The sequence below is a fragment of the Pangasianodon hypophthalmus genome, chromosome 7 (genome assembly GCF_027358585.1).
Source record: "Pangasianodon hypophthalmus isolate fPanHyp1 chromosome 7, fPanHyp1.pri, whole genome shotgun sequence".
In the NCBI taxonomy this organism is placed as follows: domain Eukaryota; kingdom Metazoa; phylum Chordata; class Actinopteri; order Siluriformes; family Pangasiidae; genus Pangasianodon; species Pangasianodon hypophthalmus.
The window spans coordinates 1651931-1672099 of record NC_069716.1 but is presented as its reverse complement, the minus strand read 5'-3'; the positions used below and the strand labels follow the sequence as shown (position 1 = coordinate 1672099).

Below are 20169 nucleotides of genomic sequence, written 5' to 3'. Positions count from 1 at the left end.
GGAGACTCCTTCCATACGTCAACATACAGAAAACTAAACCATACATCCCTGTGTAAGAAGAGTTTATTACTTACTAGATTTGTGTATCTATTATTATTAATAATAATAATAATAATAATAATAATACTGCTTTCCATTTATATACAGAAGTCTCTTCCTGACACTTTTATGGTTCCATGAATGTATTATGATGCTGCATCTTTATAAATACATTCATGGAACCATAAGACTGACTAATTAATGCTTATAAATCAGTGTATAATGCATTATGAGCTTGGGCGTTGAGAAAGCAAGTGCATCACTTATAAGCAATTATAACAACAATGACTTAATATAACAATAACTGTTATTATAATGAAGTAAGATCTTGATGTGTCTTTTTAAATATATTTATAGAAAAGTAATACTTGCTTATAAGTAATTATTAATGGGGCAGTGATTCATTATGAGCTTCACAGAAAGTGTTAGCCGTACTGAACATAGCTCTAATTTTACGAAATATAAAATTTGCATGATTTAAGATGTCTGTTGTTAGTCTTTGTATCTAGAGCTCTGATTCCGGTTCATTTAGACACAAACAGCTGTAGACGAAATACAAGCAGTTTAAAAATAATTTTATTTATGTGCAGGGCAAACTTTTTAGCTCATTTTTAAAGTTGTTTAACTCATAGTTGTGTAGATTTTTTATATTTTTATATTTTCACCATCGAACCCTAAATCCAATATCAAATATCAAAACATGAGTGTTCAATCCAGCACAGCTGCAATATGATTGGCTGTTATTTTTGGGAGTGAATCCTATTGGCTGATATTTTTGGGAGTGAATCCTATTGGCTGATATTTTTGGGAGTGAATCCTATTGGCTGTTGTGTTTGGGAGTGAATCCTATTGGCTGTTGTGTTTTAGAATGACTCCTATTGGCTGTTGTGTTTGGGAGTGAATCCTATTGGCTGTTGTGTTTTAGAATGACTCCTATTGACTGTTGTGTTTGAGAATGACTCCTATTGGCTGTTGTGTTTGAGAATGAATCCTATTGGCTGTTGTGTTTGGGAGTGAATCCTATTGGCTGTCAATGGATCCTACCCAAGCATCTCAGCTGAATTGATGCTAATTGCATTGATCACAGGTTAAAGGTTAGCGCTGGTGTTAACTCTGCAGTGTAGAGAGACGGAGAGGAAGAGATGGAGTGCTAGAGTTCTAGTCCTGGATAAAATCAGGAAGAGTCGGAGAAGCTCGTGTGGAGTCGGAGAGGATGAGGGAGCGTGTATCCGGTGAGAGATACTGTCACTGATCATTTTTGGAGTTGTAAGAAAGATTAAGTTCAGGTTTTAGTGTGAAAGTTCTTAATTAACTCGTACATTTATTCCACATCATAATGTTTTATATAAATACTTGAATTATTTATCTTGAGTTCTACAAAGAACTCTACAAGGGATCCCAAGAGATTTCCTGTAACTGTCCAAAGAACTCTTGAAAAACCCTTAAATGGTTTTTATTTCTAAGAACGTATAGGAGAATCCACACTCTTAGAACTTAGACTTTGCTCTGAAAGGACAAAGCGATGAACCCTTTAGGTTCTGGATTAAACCTTTTTATCTAATAATGTTCTTACTCTGTAGAAGAAAAATGTTCCACAAAGGGTTCTTTGGACATAACTGAGGGTTTCTCGTTCAGAAAAGACTCCAAGAAGAACCACTTCAGAAAGCTAGAACCATTACACTAGAACTTTTTACACAAGAACAGAGTAAGGACACTCTTAGGGGGAAAAAGTTAGGGCTCTTGTTTTTTTTTTTTTTTTTTTGCTGTCTGTCTTAAGGTTCTACTTAGAACCCTACAAGTGAGTCTTTCCTGTAACTGTCCAAAGACCACTTTATCCTTTGAACAAAACGTTCCTCAATGGTTCTTTAAAGAGTAAAGTGTTTCTCGATTCTGAAAGGGTCCCTTGGGAACTCTCTCTCTCAGAAAGGGAAACACGTTGTTGTCGCGTTCTCTACAGATTTTTTTTTAGTTTAGGTTCTATCAGTGTCTTAACTCTGTAGGAGAATCCACACTCTCGGTTCTACTGGGAACCTTCTCTAATCAGGAACCACTCTGCTGTAGGGTTCTATATAGAATTTATTTAGAGTTTGTGTCTTCACTCGGAGAAATGAGTGAAATGGTGATGAAATAAATTCCTGCAGGTTCATGACGAGTGTATTGTGTTTGAATGGGATATAAAATGAACATTTATTGTTGTTTACTTTAAAACCTCGCGATGTGTTTTTGATGCGTTTCTTTTCGCCGAGATGCAGAACGACACGACGCCGTCGCCTCAGAATACAGCACATAAGTTATGAGTGTGTGAGTCATCAGCGTTACGTTTCTCACCTGACATAGAAAAGCAAATATACAGCACTCACACACACACACACACACACACACACACCACATGCATGCACAGATGCACACACACACACACACACACACCACATGCATGCACAGATGCACACACACACACACACACACATACACACACACAGCTCTACACTCACACACACACACACACACACACACTCACACACACACACCACATGCATGCACAGATGCACACACACACACACACATACACACACACAGCTCTACACTCTCACACACACACACACACACACACACACACACACCACATGCATGCACAGACTCACACACACAGACACACACACCACATGCATGCACAGATGCACACATACACACACACACACACACACACTCACACACCACATGCATGCACAGACGCACACACACACACACACACACACACACCACATGCATGCACAGGCACAGGCACACACACACACACACACACACACACGTGCATTTATACATTTGTCTGTTCTTCTCTTCTTCTTTTTCTACATTTTTTTCTCCTTTTCTACATTTCTTTCTCTCTCCTTTCTTTCTTCCTGTTCACTGTTTCTGTCTTGTACATTTTCTGTGTTTTTCTTCTATTTTTTTATTCCTCTCCTTAATCTCCATTATCTGTCCTTTATTTTTTTCTTTATTTTTTCTACATTCATGTCTTTATTTTACTGTATTATCTTTACTATATTTATGATTAAATAATTAACTGTAATTAATAATAAACATACAGCGATTTATGCTTTTTTTGTGTATTATTCTACACGCTTTTGTTCCCTGTGTTTGTGTGTGTGTGTGTGTGTGTGTGTGTGTGTGTGTGTGTGTGTTCATGTGCGTCTGCACACTTTTCCGTGCCACATTAACTTGATGAATTACATTAGCCGAAGCAGTCATGAGGAAAATAGTCTTGTGACTATATCACTCCGAGTCGTGGCCTTAAGGAAGCTTGGAGACGGTCGGCACCCCCGCCTCACGTTGCATGGAAACACACACACGCTGCAGGAAACACACACACACGCTGCAGGAAACACACACACACGCTGCAGGAAACACACGCTGCAGGAAACACACATCTCAGGCTCGGAGTGTTTCTCAGTCCACATTTTACGACTGATCACAAAAACACCATTTTAATACAAAATTCATCCAATGAAATCAAGTTATATTTACAGTCAAGGAGGTTAGCCCCGCCCCTCAGCCTGACCTCTCACGGCTTTACACGCTACATGAAATCAGGATGAGGGAATCAGATACAGATCGAACAGCTCCGACTGGCTTGTGATTGGTCAGAAGGTGTTGATTAATTTCCAATAACAGCAGCTCTGACTGTAGCGCAGGTTTATGTTAATGCGCTTTGTTTCTATAGTAACAGCACATTCACAGGCACTCGTATTCAGATTAATCATTAATACGGTGAAGTTTTCTGTATGGAGATGGTTATGTAACATTTATGGAAGGAGTCTCCAGTGTCAGCGCTTTGTCACAGTCAGAGGGAAAGCTGTAAGTTTTCTGACATCTTCAGGACAGAGGAGTTTACGCTTTACGCTTTGCAGTTTCTCAGTAACATGACAAGCTGTGTTTTTGTTTTTTTTTTTTTGTTAAGAGAAAGGAAAGTTTGTTGAGAGAATGACTATTTATACTGCTATAATGTAAGTGATTACAAGAACTAAGTAGTTTTACAAACATTAAATGTAACTATAAATGGATAAAAAGTACAAAGAGTTGTTTAATGAATTTAAAAAATGTCATCAATCGTAAACTGCTGTGGTATAAGAGAGAGAAAAAAAACACTGTGCTCTTATAGAGAATAATTTATAGGAAAAGTGAGTTGGTAACAGTAACTCTGCTTCATCACACCACTCCGGCACTGATTATTTCTCTAAAACAGCAGCACACACACAGTGTTTTACTCCTCACTGACTTTATATTTCTCTCTCAGGTCTGTGATCCTCACCGCGGGGGATGTTAGAGTTTAATTCAGACACGTCTAATTATAAAATACGCCTGAGAGCTTCGACTAAGTTGGATTAGCGTTCCTTAAAGCTAAGTCACATAAATAAATACTCACAGAGAGAAACTGTTAAAGAGAGAGAGAGAGAGAGAGAGGAAGTGAAGAAGAGCAGAAGGAGGAGGTCTGTTTGTGTCATCCTTCTGTCTCTCAGTGACCGGCTCTGTCCATCGCTCCAGCACTCGTTAACATGGTTTCATTCCTCCTGACGAGTCCAGAGTGAAGTTTAAATGTAATGAAATTGTTTTTGTACTTTTTACATCTTTTTACACCACAGTAATTATCCACTACATTGCAGTTTATTTACTGGGTAAATATCTAGAACTGAAAGGAGTGGAGACTGAATAACAAGCTAATTAATACCAGTTTAGCACTGAGAGCGAGTGTGTAACACTTTATGCGCTCACTCTCCCTGTTAAACTGCTATTAATTAGATTGTCCTACTCTACCATTTTAACATCGTATTTGTGTTGTGAAATGTTTCAGGAAAAATGCTTAGATTAAATACTCGTTTTCATTAATTAGAAATTAAGAAAACGCAATACAAATAAAATAAGCATTTAAGCTGCCAGCTGGGTTGTGATTGGCCCATGTCTTAATCTTTCACAATCAATCAATTAATCAATCAATCAATTAAATTGAAAGAGAAGGGTTTTAAAATATTTTATTCCTTATTATTATTTGGCTATGTAGGAAGAAACTGAAGGTTTTTTTAAGCTAAAAACTATTATATAAAAATTGTAAAATATGATGTAAAAGTATAATATGTAATAAATAAATAAATAAAAAATAAGACAGACAGAGAGAGAGAGAGAGAGATAGATAGATATGCATAAATAAATAACAAACAAATTCATTAAAAAAAATTTTTATTATTATTCGGCACCGTAAGAAGAGGATAGTTGTTTTCTAGTTACAAAAATAATAAATAAATAAATAAATAAATAAATATTATAAGCACTATAATAAGATACTGGAAGTATATATTATTTTTATTATATATTATATTTAAATATTTAATTTATTAGTCCCAACAAACACTACTGTGATAAGGACAGTGTGGTGAGTAAGTGTGTTGCACACACTGTGCATTTAAATTCACTAAACCCTGACTTTATTAAGTACTTAACCCTCGACCTGTACAATAAGAAAACAAAAGAGGAAGTGTGCTACAATTAGTGAACTTAAACCTCTAACTGCAGCTGCTCCTTCATAAGCGATAAGCCGTGAAATCATTCTAGCCTGACTTCTCATTACGACTGGATTAAAAACACACCGTGGCTGCAAACACTGCAGGTTAATAGTGCACTCCTTCACTGCTTTAACCTGCCAGTTAATTACATCTTTCCTTCAGGGTGGCGCCATTAGACGATATGAGGCTCATTAAAATAAAGCGATGATTTAATCATTTTCCCTCGTAATTATGCTGATGAGAAAGTGGAGATAGCTTACTTTGCCTGCTAAATAAAGACGTCTTTACCTGATCTGACAGGTGCGAGGAGCTTTTATACGGCTTCTAACGCCACAAAGTGCTCAAACTACATCTGTTCTGGAGATTTCAAACCATACAGCTGTGATAAGGGATCATTAATGTCACCTATAGAGTCAGGAAATGTGCACTAGATGACAGCTGTGTAAAGAATACGTGAGACTTCAGCAGTGATTTTTCAGTTTTTAGTTCGGTTTTAGTTCAGTTTTAGTTTAGTTTCATTCCTGTTTACGTAGTTTACACTTCCATCAAGTTTAAATTAAATAAACTACCATTTACATATTCAATAATTTATTCCTCCATACTGTAACATGAATGCTTACTGTAACTATAAACTGAAATGCAAAGTTTTTAGTTAGTTTGTAGTTAGTTTAAGATTCAACTAATTACAGTGTTCATAAGGCTACATAAGCCTGTTTAACTGACATGTTATAATACTTATACTCATGTAGTCTTATGAACTTTATTGTCATTAGATAAGGTGTTATGTGTTAAGTGTTATAACTTACTGTATGTTATTATGTGAATCTTAAACTAACTACAATCTAACTAAAAACTTTGTTCGTGTTATAGGACAAAAGTTTTAACATAAGGCTACATAAGCCCTTTTTATGGACATAAGTTATAACACTTAACACATAACACTTTATCTAATGACAATAAAGTTCATAAGACTACATGACATCTTCATAAACCTTTCCAGACAACTGATATGAACCTACATAAACAGTTACATCTGAGTCCAGTGACATGGATTCTGACATAGCAGATATAGCAGATTGAATTAAGTTTGGACATCGTGACAATGAACACTGCACTTCAACATTTTACCTACTGACAGAGTTTATAAGGTTACATAGCACCTGCACAAGCCATTCAGGACAACTGACATAAACCTACATAAACAGTTACAGCTTAATGACATCAATTTCGACATAAAGATGTGTAATGTAACGGCTGAATCATGTGTGGATTCATGACAACAGATTTTCTACTTTAACACTTTTAACACTAATGGAAGGGTTCATAAGGCTACGTATCGTCTACATAAGCCCTTCAAGGCAAGTGACATAAACCAATATACCAGTTACAAGTTTTTTTTTTTTTTTTTTTTTTTTGACAAAATGTATTTTTTGGTTGGACATCACATGGTTGACAACAGACTTTGTACTTTTAATGCTTTTGGTAATGGAAAGGTTCATAACGCTACATAATTTCTACATAAGCCCTTCTCCTGACATGGACCTCCAGTGTCAGTGCTTTGTAACATTCAGAGATTAGGAGTTTATTCTGCCATTTGGGGAAAAAAGAGGCGTCTGTTCCAGTTTATTGTCCATGTGTCCATTCAGATACGTGTTTATTATCATCTTTTTGCCCACTCTGGGAACACCGCAACACAATAAACCTATTTACTGCACCTTCCTTTGCTTATCTGCCTCCTCAATCCGCTACACCTTTACACACATCAAATCTGCCTCATTTCTTTTTATGTCCTGGACGATAGCTCTGGTATTATGAGTTTGATTATGACTATCCGAGACCTTTTACTCGGTTATTCATTTACTGCTCGGTTAGCGGGATGCTAAAACCAGTGCCGTAAACTTCCATATGTGTACACTCAATTGATTTTTATTATATTTAGCGCTATGATTTCAGTTTTAGTTGCTGGACGGCAACAGCTTCGATCTCAAAGCCGTCCTGCTGATGTTCAACGAGTGACCACTCACTGAGCTCTTTGTTCTGCGATGATTTATTTCCAGATGATTAATCTCCTCTCATTAGCGTGATTTTATTCCATCCGGTCGTGGCTGGATTGCTGAGTTGCTCTCAAAGCGACTTAATTGCAGAGTAAACAAAACAGCTCCAGGAGTGTAAAAATTCTCCACATTGAAGTGCAGAGTGCTCCAGAGGCACATCACACAAAACCAGAGTACCTTGGTGTGGAGATACGGGTTTCTCCGATTTCACAGAACGGATTATGTTGCTTGATTGCACAGGGGCTGCGTTCGTTATCTAAAGCCCAACACTGGCTGAGCGAAAATGGCAGCGAGGTCTAGAAAGAGCGCTAAGCTCCATTTTAATCTGAACCACAAAGCGCAGAACCCGGTCAGGTCAGGAACTCCATGACGTCCCAGGCGTATGACGGATAAGCGTAACCTGCGTCGAGAGTTTTAGAGGTGTTGATAGTTGACTGGCATTTTCGTGGGTTAACAGCACAAGAATGTGAGGAAAAAAAGAAGTAAACCATCAGCTCTGGGGCTGACATTTATGAGCATTGATGAAGTTCAGGGTCCGCGCTCCATTTCAGGCAGCACCACCTTAATTTTCTCAATTTAATTTGTAGAATATAAAATTTTAAACCTTCCAAGGTTATCATGTAGCAGCCTTGGCTTAAGGAGGATCAGGGAACAGGGTCAGGGATGAAAACGAGGTTGTATGTCTTATTCACCTTTTTTTGAATAAATAAAACATTCTGTACTTTTTTTCATGTGTTCTAAAAAGAATTTGATGAGCATCCAAAGCGCTCCACACTAAAACCTCTCACAGATGGCTACAATCAATACGCTCGCGAAATACACGGCCATGCTCGTAACCAGGCAACTACAGTCCCTTAACCACTGCGCTCTGAATAAGCATATTCACAGTTAAAGGTGAAATGAGGTCCAGTGCTATGAGGCAAAAAAAAAACTTTGCTTTGAACCATCTGTGTGCTTGTTTTCAAGAACAAGGACACAAAACAAGAGACGGAATTATAACTGGCTGAAATATTTGGCAGAAGTTTGAAGATGAAGGTTATGAGAAGTTGGCTTGCAGCACAACAGTGAAAGGATTTGAGCTCACAACCTTCTGATCACTCTTAACCAATGAGCTGCCATTGATGTCGCACCACCTGGGGTGTTCTCCTGCGCACCATGGTTCTGCAAAGCACACAGCAATCACACTGATCCAAGAGTGTGTGGTCTCCACTTCCACTTGAACTCTAACAAGGAAGCAGCTTGACTCTGAATCGATTCTCCACAGAATGTTAAGGGGTTCCACCAGAGGGACAGCCGAAGAACCTTTGATGATTTAGGCTGGTCCCTTTCCATGGATAGATCAACAGGTGGTGTGTCAATACAATGAGGATCCATGTATTAGAGGAACTGTGTGTTGGAGGAACTGTGTGTTGGAGGAACTGTGTGTTGGAAGAACATGTATTAGAGGAATTGTGTGTTGGAGGAACTGTGTTTTGGAGGAAGTGTGTATTGGAGGAACTGTGTGTTGGAAGAACATGTATTAGAGGAACTGTGTGTTGGAAGAACTGTGTGTTGGAGGAACTGTGTGTTGGAGGAACTGTGTGTTGGAAGAACTTGTATTAGAGGAATTGTGTGTTAGAGGAACTGTGTGTTGGAAGAACTGCGTGTTAGAGGAACTGTGTGTTAGAGGAACTGTGTGTTGGAGGAACTGTGTGTTGGAAGAACATGTATTAGAGGAATTGTGTGTTGGAGGAACTGTGTGTTGGAAGAACTGTGTGTTAGAGGAACTGTGTGTTGGAAGAACTGTGTGTTAGAGGAATTGTGTGTTAGAGGAACTGTGTGTTGGAAGAACTGTGTGTTAGAGGAATTGTGGGTTAGAGGAACTGTGTGTTGGAGAACTGTGTGTTGGAGGAACTGTGTGTTAGAAGAACTTGTATTAGAGGAATTGTGTGTTGGAGGAACTGTGTGTTGGAGAACTGTGTGTTAGAGGAACTGTGTGTTGGAAGACCATGTTTTAGAGGAACTGTGTGTTGGAGGAACTGTGTGTTGGAGAACTGTGTGTTAGAGGAACTGTGTGTTGGAAGACCATGTTTTAGAGGAACTGTGTGTTGGAGGAACTGTGTGTTGGAGAACTGTGTGTTAGAGGAACTGTGTGTTAGAGGAACTGTGTGTTGGAAGACCATGTTTTAGAGGAACTGTGTGTTGGAGGAACTGTGTGTTGGAGAACTGTGTGTTGGTGGAACTGTGTGTTGGAGAACTGTGTGTTGGAAGAACTGTGTGTTGGAAGAACTTGTATTAGAGGAACTGTGTATTAGAGGAACTGTGTGTGTTGGAAGAACTGTGTGTTAGAGGAACTGTGTGTTGGAGGAACTGTGTGTTAGAGGAACTGTGTTAGAGGAACTGTGTGTTAGAGGAACTGTGTTAGAGGAACTGTGTGTTAGAGGAACTGTGTTAGAGGAACTGTGTTTTGAAGGACTAAATGAGCAACAGTCAATAACTGTACACTTACAGTATCACCTATATAATATGTATACCTAATAAAATGGCCCATTAGCGTGTATATAAAGGAACCTGTGCTATATTTATGATTAGCAGATTGACTTTTGTGACTCATGTGATCATTTGACTCGCCACAGTGTCACGGCAGGAAGTTTTGTAAGAAAAAAGAAGTGTTTTTTAAGCTTTATTGCTGATTACTGCATATTGCTGCATGGGCTTCCTTGAACCCAGATGACCTCACTCTCACTAGCATCACCAGCGTGGCAAGACAATCACGAAACCTCCTCAATCGTGAAATTTCTGTGATGTGCATTTTCTCCGCACATTGAGTCCAAGGGAAAGAAAAAAAAAAAGGCACCTCGAGCACGCCGGGCTGATCACGTGACCCTCGAGACTAAAGTACACAGCTCATCTGTAAAATACTGTACTGTAAAATAAAACGGCTTTCTCTTATATCGCCGTTTTATTGCCTTGTTTTTATTTGCTCTTTTAATTCCGCAGTAAGAGGCGTGCACTATTAAATGGAGTGGAATGATAAATATTTATAGACTAGAGTGAAGCTGTGTGTGTGTCTGAGACAATAACGAGGATGATTCTGCTTGAGCATTATTACACATTATCATTTTATATCTACAGATCAAAGGCTTCTCCTTCTACACTCTACACTGTATATACGAATACAAATACATTCTGAAGAATACAAATAAAAAAATATCAAAACATTGCTCCTTCATTGAGTGTTCACATTTTAAGTGCTAATTATAAACACAATTAGACTTTGTGATTACGTAAAGAATAAAAAACATTGTGTCATGCTGTTTTGGGAAAGTAATCAGTGAGGGAGTTATTGTTACCACCTCAGAGTTGAATATTTTCCTGTAACAACAATTACAATTTGTTTTGAATGACATTAAGAGTGACACACCATTTTTTTTTATCTGTTTAATGTTGTGGAACATCCGAGAAACAAGTTAGTTCCTGTTCTCATTTACATTCCAGCAGCTATAAACAGACTTTCCCTCATCAGCCTCTCTTTTTTTCCAATCTTACGTGACTGGCTCGTTCGCTAAGCAATCAGTCATGAGGAAAATATTCTGCTAACTCAGACAAACCTAGCGTTTGGCTTGCTGGTTAGCTAATGTTTAATAAACTTTTTGGAATTATGTTAAGTCACAAAAACAAAACTTAACTAGCTAGCTAATTTAACAAGCTAGATACTTACCATACTGAAAGTTACTTAACCGACCTTGATTTACAGGCCAGAACCTAACAGACTTCTTTAGCATTGATGGAAAATTTTAAAGGCCAAGATTTCGTTTTCGCACGGAAGGCAAATGACGCATCTCATCCTGTATGAATGGTGTATTATTGGAGTATTATTTATCGGAATGGCTGTTAAGGGCAGCATTAGCAACGGTAGCAATGACGTTTGCCTTCAGCACATTCAAAATTGTTATGACCCCGCCCTCACCTTTTTCTGATTGGTCACCTGACAGAACCAATCAATGCTCATATTACAAACTAAATACAGTTTGGGTTAAACAAGTTTAAATGTGTTTTTACTTTCAAAATGAAGAGAAAACATCAAATTCCACTCTATCATTCTAACAGGTGTTGCTTCCAGATGTGTATCAAACGTTGAACAATTCTGGAGCTTAGGATGTAAAATATGCACTTAACTCTTGCCTGAGATCGTTGCAGATAGCAACAGTTGCCAAGCAATGATTGGAGGGCGGGGCTTGAAACAATTCGATGAATTAAGGAAGTCAAATATTACAACATGTGTTTTCAATCTTAATATTGATATTAAAAGGAAAATAAAATTTTGTGATCATTGTTTGTGCTCACACACACACACACACACACACAGATAGAGATAACATATGACACGAGTTCTATTTCACAGCTAGTACATCACACTTTACACATTTTAGGAAAAAAACAAGTCAGAAGGTTACATTTGCAAGTGTAATATATTGTTAGTCGAAATGCATTTGAAAACTTACTTTTTTACGAACTTGTCAGCATGCTATTTGCTGCAGCATAATGAGTGTGTGTGTGTGTGTGTGTGTGTGTGTGTGTGTGCGCGCGCTCTTTAAAATGACACCGAGATGTTTTTAGTGCCTTCTGGGTTGTTTTCTGCTTTTTTTTTTCTGCTTGGATAAATTTATGGAACTGTGCGGCACAAGATGACTTGTTAAGGCTCTGTGTGTGTGTGTGTGTGTGCGTGTGCGTGTGTGTGTGTGCATGTGTGTGGGTGTGTGTGCATGTGTGCTTTTTAAAGTTTTTTTTATTATTTTTAAATAATGATTTTTTTACATGAAACTTGATGAAAAAGAGGCTTTATTTATTCACATGTAATTACAACTGTGTCAAAACAGCACTCAGTGAGAACAGGCAAAATGTCATGCTGTTACAGGAAACTAATCAACGATACAATGGTGTGATGAAGCAGAGATTCTCTTACCACTCTGAAGTTGATTATTTTCCTATAACAGCATGTCCTGAAGTGCTTTATTCCCCTTATACCACACCAGTTTGTTGACAATGTAGATTTTTTTATTGATTAATTGATTATTGATTTTTATCTGTTTATAGTTACATTTAATGTTATGGGACATCTTATGTTACTTGGTTATAGCAGCTATAAACAGTCTTTGCCTCAGCAGCCTAGTTCAAACTAGTAAAAAGTTGATGTTTGGCTTTAACTGTTATGAAGCCCTGACTCTGAAGCCTCCTTCCATAAATGTTAAATAAGCATCTCCTTACAGCAAACTTTAACAATTCATACATTTTTCTTTGTAAGATTAAACCTACTGTCTTGCCGTGTGTTATGATTTACCCATGCAGAATTAATGCACCGTGCTAAATTAGCCTTGTAGCTCCAGTACAAAAACTAACGAAGTGTTGGCAGATCGACTTACAACTTATCTTACCTACACAGGAGACGAAACAACTCCTGGTTGAATTAAATTAGTTGCTGCAGAAAGTTTGGTGCTTTCATTCATCTGTATTCTGTTGGAGCGATTTTCAGTCTGCAGCATGATCAAAATTAGACTTGGTGAAAAATCCATTGCTGTTCAGAACCATGTGTGTGTGTGTGTGTGTGTGTGTGTGTGTGGAGCCTCAGCGATATGAAGCTCCTTTATCCTCATTCTGCCGACGGTACCCTCTGTTTCTGTTGAAATTTTGTAATTAAATTAAGGAATATTTGTCTTCATTTTGTGAGATGTTCAAAGGTACGCTAATATCACACTTTTTAGTAAGTTCTCCTCGCATTCCAATGTGAGCTTTAATTAAAAATATCTGCTCTGAGGATAAGCTCTGGTCTCCATGGAGGAAAAAATACAAGATGTGGAGCATCAACATCTACCCAACTGACTTGTGTGTCAATCATGTTACCTGTCAGTTAAGAAAGTTCTGCCTCTTGCACAAGCATTCAGACAGATTTGGAGGCACAAGTTTCGAGGAAATTCTGTAGTAGGGGTTGTATATGAGTTTCAGCTAGATTTAGCTGCCTAAAATCACTGGATATAACATTAGCAGTTCCACTGCAATCACATTATGTAAGATAAGTGACTTGAAAGCAGTACTCAGATCCAGGAAAGGACATAGGAACATGTGTCATTCTATACTGAATGAAAAATGTAATCATTGGTGAGAGGAACAAAATATGTCAGGATGTGCTGTTATAGGACAATAATAAGTAACAGTAACTCTGCTTCATCACACCACCCTCTCGTTGATTATTTTACTATAACAGCATGACACACTGAGCTTTATATGGGCTACATAAACATTTCATGAGTGAAAACAGCCATAGCACGTATGAGATATTTATACGACTCCAAAGCAATAGACTGAATTGCGTTCAATTTAGAAATAGCTCCGAGTTATAAGATTTTAATACGGCTTTATTAAAAGTACAGCCATGAGACTGAAGTTATTTTCATCAAGTTATTGTTGCCTTACAAGCTCTTACAGCTTATATAATCCTTAGTTACTCTTATGCCAAAAGCACTCCACATGACCCAAGCCATGATATCCCGGGTACTGAGAAACAGCCAATGAGAGTCCAAGAGGAAATCAAATTCATCTGCTGTTATGCGCAGCAGATCCCTGAATCCAGTTTATTATCTATCTATTTGCATAGGAGAGTGAGTGCAAATGAAAGCACAATAATGACGTTACTACAAGAAGTTATTTGGCATGTCAAAACCAAATCGTTGTTAGAAACAGCAAAAATAAAAACAAACACTACGTGATCCCTGACGATGCACACTATACCCCTAGTTCTCTTTGCAGAACAGACGATCTTTGCTGCCCCAATCTCCCCAACTGATCCTTCCTCTACATTATTCTCTTATATCCCTTTTCTCTTGTTTCTGTACAGAATAGCAGAGATAGACATTTAGACAGCTCTCGTGTTTATTTTCATGAGAATGCAGGATTCATCAGGGATTTCTCCATGGTGAAAGATTGTGTAATGTGTGACCCTTGTCTGCGATTGTTCGTTTAGTGTACACACCAAACTACATCCACAAAACAACAAGTGATAACATTGTGTAGTATGAACAGTCCAGCAATTCTGAGATCTTGAAAGTCATGTAGTGTTCACTTGACAGGGGATATTTTGAGTGTCCAATGACCTGATGTCCTGCAGTGATTCAAGTAAAGTGATATTACAGGGATTATATAATCATCTTTCCTTTAGATGAAGGAATTTGAATCAGATCTAGTCATGCCGATGCATGAGTGCACTAAATCCCATCTTCATGAATTCTGAGCAGACTGAGAAGAAAATCTCCTGGCTGTGAATTTATGCAGAAACATGAATCAAGCCGAGTATACACAGAGTGACCCCACAGGCAAGATCTGAGGCTGTTCATTTGTGTTTGCGTGCGTCTGACATGAACTCGGTCCTCTGTGGAAAAGCAAGATGCTTGTACCAATGGGGTTTTGATGTAATAAAGATCACAGTTTTCTTTGTTTTAACAGCCAGCAGTTTAGCACAAAGACGTAGCAGGTTTTAAAAGAAAGTTTTTTGATGGTTGGCAGAAAATCCTGATGTTATACTTTATCTGATATGCATTATTGCATTTTCTGAGCACTAAATATGATTATTTCTCTGTCTCTTTCTGTAGAGCCGTGACAGAATGGTGGACTGCCTGAGTCGAGTCATGTTGCACACAGCTATATCTTGCTGGCAGCCATTGCTGGGACTTGCCCTGGTGGCCGTCTTCTTAGGCTCTGCCCTTGCCTGCCCTTCCCGCTGTGAGTGCTCTGCCCAGAGTCGCTCCGTCATCTGCCATCGGAAACGTTACCCGGCCATACCAGATGGTATTCCCATTGAAACACGTGTTCTGGACCTCAGCAAGAACCGCATCCAGGCCATCAATCCAGATGACTTCTCTGTCTACCCACACATTGAAGAGCTGGACCTGAGTGGCAATATCATTGCCTATGTAGAACCAGGTGCTTTCAACTTACTCTCTAGTTTACACACGCTCAGTTTGAAGAGCAACCGCATCAAGCTCCTGTCGCTGGGCGTATTCACTGGGCTTTCGAATCTCACCACGCTCGACATTAGTGACAATAAGATCGTCATCCTGGTTGATTACATGTTCCAGGATTTGCATAATCTCAAGTCATTAGATGTAGGGGACAATGAGCTGGTGTATATCTCGCACCGAGCGTTCAATGGCCTGATTTCACTGGAGAGTCTAACACTGGAGCGCTGTAACCTGACCATGGTGCCAACGGATGCCCTGTCCCACCTTCACAACCTGGTGAGCTTGCATATGCGCTACCTCAGCATCAGCACCCTCCAACCTTATTCCTTCAAGAAACTATTCCGCCTGCGCCACCTGGAGATTGACAACTGGCCTTCACTGGATGTTTTCCCAGCTAACACTTTACATGGCCTCAACCTCACCACACTTTCTGTCACCAATACCAATCTGTCCACATTCCCCTACCAAGCCCTGCGCCACATGCCTTACCTCACACACCTGAACCTGTCCCACAGCCACATCCGCGCTGTGGAAGGAGGTCTGCTGCAGGACCTGGTGCGTCTCCGTGAGCTGAGATTAGCAGCAGCCCAGCTGGTGTCTGTGGAGCCCTATGCCTTCCAGGGTCTACGTTGGCTCAGGCTACTTGACGTGTCCCATAACAGGCTGGACACTTTGGAGAAGGGTGTGTTCCACTCTCCAGAGTCCCTGGAAGTATTGCTCATCCACGACAATCCTCTCGTGTGTGACTGTCGGCTCATGTGGCTGCTGCAGAAGCGGCACTCGATCTCATTTGGAGAAGACCAACCTGAATGCAGTACGCCTGAGGGAATCCGCGGGCGTCCTTTCAAGGAGTTCAAGGAAACCCTGTTGTCCTACTATGTGACCTGCACCAAGCCCAAGATCCGAGAGAACCGGACACAGCTGGTGTCAGTAGAGGAAGGGCAGCCTGCCCAGCTACACTGCAGTGCCGAGGGGACTCCTCGCCCCACCATTTCCTGGGTCACACCACGCCGGAGACATCTAACTAACAGGAGTCATGGAAGAGTAATGGTGCACAACAATGGCTCACTCTATATCAAGGCAGTGGAGCTTCAAGATGGCGGCGTGTATGTATGCGTGGCCTCCAACACAGCTGGAAATGACACGCTCATGGTGTCCTTGGCCGTCAAGAGTCTGGGCTCGCTCTATGCTAATAGGACCCAGTACTACATCGATCCTAACAGTACTACTGCCAACAGCACCAATTCCCCCAACACAACCTTTGGCCTGGACCTAAAGACCATCCTGGTTTCTACAGCCATGGGTTGTTTCACATTCCTTGGAGTCGTCCTATTCTGTTTTCTGCTCCTGTTTGTATGGAGTCGGGGCAAAGGAAAGCACAAAAACAACATTGATATAGAGTATGTGCCACGCTCCAAGTCCAACGGGGCCTCGCCTGAGGAAGCAGAACAGACCTCTGGCCCTCGCCGCTTTAACATGAAAATGATTTAAGTGGATTTAATGGAATACCAGTGGGAATTTATGCACACAGACCCATTGATGGGACCAGCCATGTCAGGATGTACACGTGCCCTCGACACAACACCCATGCGGATGTTTTCCTGAACTCTAATGGGAGGAAAATGCGGGAAAGTATGTGTCAATAATGAACTATTTTCAATTTATATGAATCCCTCTTAGTAAGAGGATGCATTCAAAGACACTTTTAAAAAAAAAATTGTGTACAGGACAGATTTGTAAAATTCAAGTATTACCCTTATTTGTTGGCTCACAAAATTTGGCCTTCTCACTTCTACAGCCCGACAAACCATAAAACTGTTTCCCTCCTCCACTGCACCACATATATGTACGTAATACTTAATTATGTATGTGTATGTTAACATGTAAGTCACTTTCTATTATTTGCAATATTCACAAGATGCAATGTCAGCCAATTTTGCCATTCCTCTCGCTGTCGGAGAACCCATGGCCCACTCCTGAAACTGTTTGTGAACAAAGGACAAAGGGCTTGGGTGGCTTTCAAATGTTAACCCGAAGAATGTGTGTGCTGTTGATCTAACCCCAAATTATACAGTAATACTATATTTGTTTATAATATTGAAAAATGTTAAAAATATATAGAAGACATTATTTAAAAAAAACCCATTGAATTCAAACTGCATAATACAAGGTGAATAAGTGAAAATTTCAAAGTAATTTAAAAACGTGCACTGAGTTGCCTTTTTATTTATTCTAATAAATTCGCACCTCAGTGTATAAACACAGTATATACACACACTGAGTCGACTGTTTATTAGATATCCAGGATCTAAAAAATTGCCGACTCAGTGTAACGACTTTTTAATCTACATTTTTGCATTTGTTTACGTATGCACATGGACTAAGTTTTCTGTCCTAATTTTGTCTTTCTTTTGATCTTAATGCTAACCTGATGACAAAGTCCATGTCCTCATCCACAATGTAATCATCTGAATTATTTTTTTACTTTTATTTTTAATTATTATTTTTGTCCCCAATTAACAAAATTTGGGCTTTGTCGTGGTAGTTTCTCATTTTGTTGTTGAATCATTTAGATTGTAAAGAGTTCAAAAAAAAGATGAAAAAATACATGTATGTGGAATAAAGAATATTGATTTGTATTTTGAGGTTTCATTAATATGTCTGTTTTATTAATTAATATTGTGCTTATATAGATACTGAAGAACTATTGAACAACTATGATATCCATGTAAAATAGGGAAAAATAAGTCTCTATTTAATTTTTACATTTTTTAATTGTAAAATAATTAAATAAAATAAAACCCATATTAATATAAAATATAAAAGTTCTTAATATAAATGCCCTTATAAGACACAAAATCAAATTTTCAGAAGACAGATTTCTACAAGATGTTATGATCATGATGTAATTTTTTTTTTTTGCCAACAGAAGGAATTACATGTCCTGTATCCTAATTTTCTTTTCTCAAATTATCCACCAAGAATCTCTTTAATGTCTTGTTCAAAAAACTCTAGCCGTAACTCATCAGATCTGGTTAAAATCAACAAGAGATTCAGCTAATTATGCTCATTCTAGACTTATTTAATTAAACTGAGAATCAAACTAGCCAGTTAGTCTCATTGGACAAATAGTAACAACACCCAAAATTGTGTGTGTGTGTGTGTGTGTGTGTTTGGGTGGGTGTGTTTAAACTGTCTACAGTTTGCCCTGACCGTGATCTCAACCTGCTGAAATCAGGGAAAAAAAATTCTCCACAGGCATTGTATTTCAGGCAGCACTCTTCGGGAAGTGGCCGTTATCGGAAGAAGGATCTCATGAAAAGCTGTTAACCTTCTGACATCAGTGAAATGAGCAGGTTCGATATCAGAGACACCACAAATACAGGATTCAAGAACATTTGCCAAATGTTATCGATGCTACAGTTGCACGAGAATCTACAAAAATGCACAAGAGCTTCTTCTTAAGATATGTCAATATCCAAATGGTAAAGCACTGGAATGAACACACACACTAACACACACTAACACGAGGCAGGTTTTATCCAGCATGGAGTTGATGTGTGTGGCCCCATGAGATATTAGTCAGGTACAGCTCTCTTCTGCTCATGGAGACAAAAGGAAATTATGAGCTTACTCGGTCAGCGATGGCCATTTTTAACTTGCATCCCAAGGGAATATTGTCACAAACAATTCCCATCACACACACACACACACATACACACACACACATACATACACACAAACACTTCCAAACAAATCACAAATGTTATGTGGTATTTGTGTTATATTGTTATATGAGTATTTCCTCTGTGTCACTGTATTTTACTGGAGCCAGAGATAAATTTATATATTCTGGCTTTTCTTAAAAAAAACAAATCTAGGAAAGTTACACGACAAGGTATTAGAAGTAACAAGGTACCAACATAAAGGACACTAGCATTATCAGGGTAATTTTTTATGTTAACAAGGTACTACCAATAACAACATAACAAGCTAAAAAATTCAGCTAACTTTCTAAAAGATGTTACAAGTAACACGTAAAACTACGAATTAGAATAACAATGTACTTGAGGTAAAAAGGTGTGAGAAGTGACAAGGTACTAAACTAAAAAGTACTAGAAGTAACAAATAACAATGCAACATTATGCTAATAATAACCTAGTATATGGTACTAGAAATAACATGGTAATAAGTAACAAGGTGCAAAGGTAAAAAGCTCTGAAATTAACAGGGTACGAGTAAGCTACTGAGGTACTTCAAGTAACAAGTTAAACAGTACTACAGTTAGAAATAATACTATAAGAACCAGTAGTAGAAATAACTGTGTAACTGTTACTTGAACTAACATGGTACTAGATTAAACAGGTTCAAGAAGTAACACAATAACATGGTTGTGTTGCAAGTTACTATAAGTAATGTTACCAAGGTAAAGATTTAAGGAATAGTGCACTGTAAGCTACCAAGGTAACAACGTAAACATTACTACTTTTTGCAAGACACTACATGTAAAAAAGTAGAAATTACTAGTAC

At 38.6% G+C, this 20169-nt stretch overlaps 1 protein-coding gene across 1 annotated transcript in view; it reads left to right on the top strand.

Moving 5' to 3' along the window:
• lingo2 (leucine rich repeat and Ig domain containing 2) overlaps positions 1–18278 on the top strand; it is a 267172-nt gene extending 248894 nt beyond the window's left edge. The window contains exon 5 of the mRNA XM_026947401.3: positions 15271–18278. Within this exon, the coding sequence (XP_026803202.1) occupies positions 15283–17130 (1848 nt within the window). The 5' untranslated portion in view covers positions 15271–15282 and the 3' untranslated portion in view covers positions 17131–18278. The remainder of the gene's footprint in view (positions 1–15270) is intronic.
• The last annotated feature ends 1891 nt before the right edge of the window (positions 18279–20169 follow it).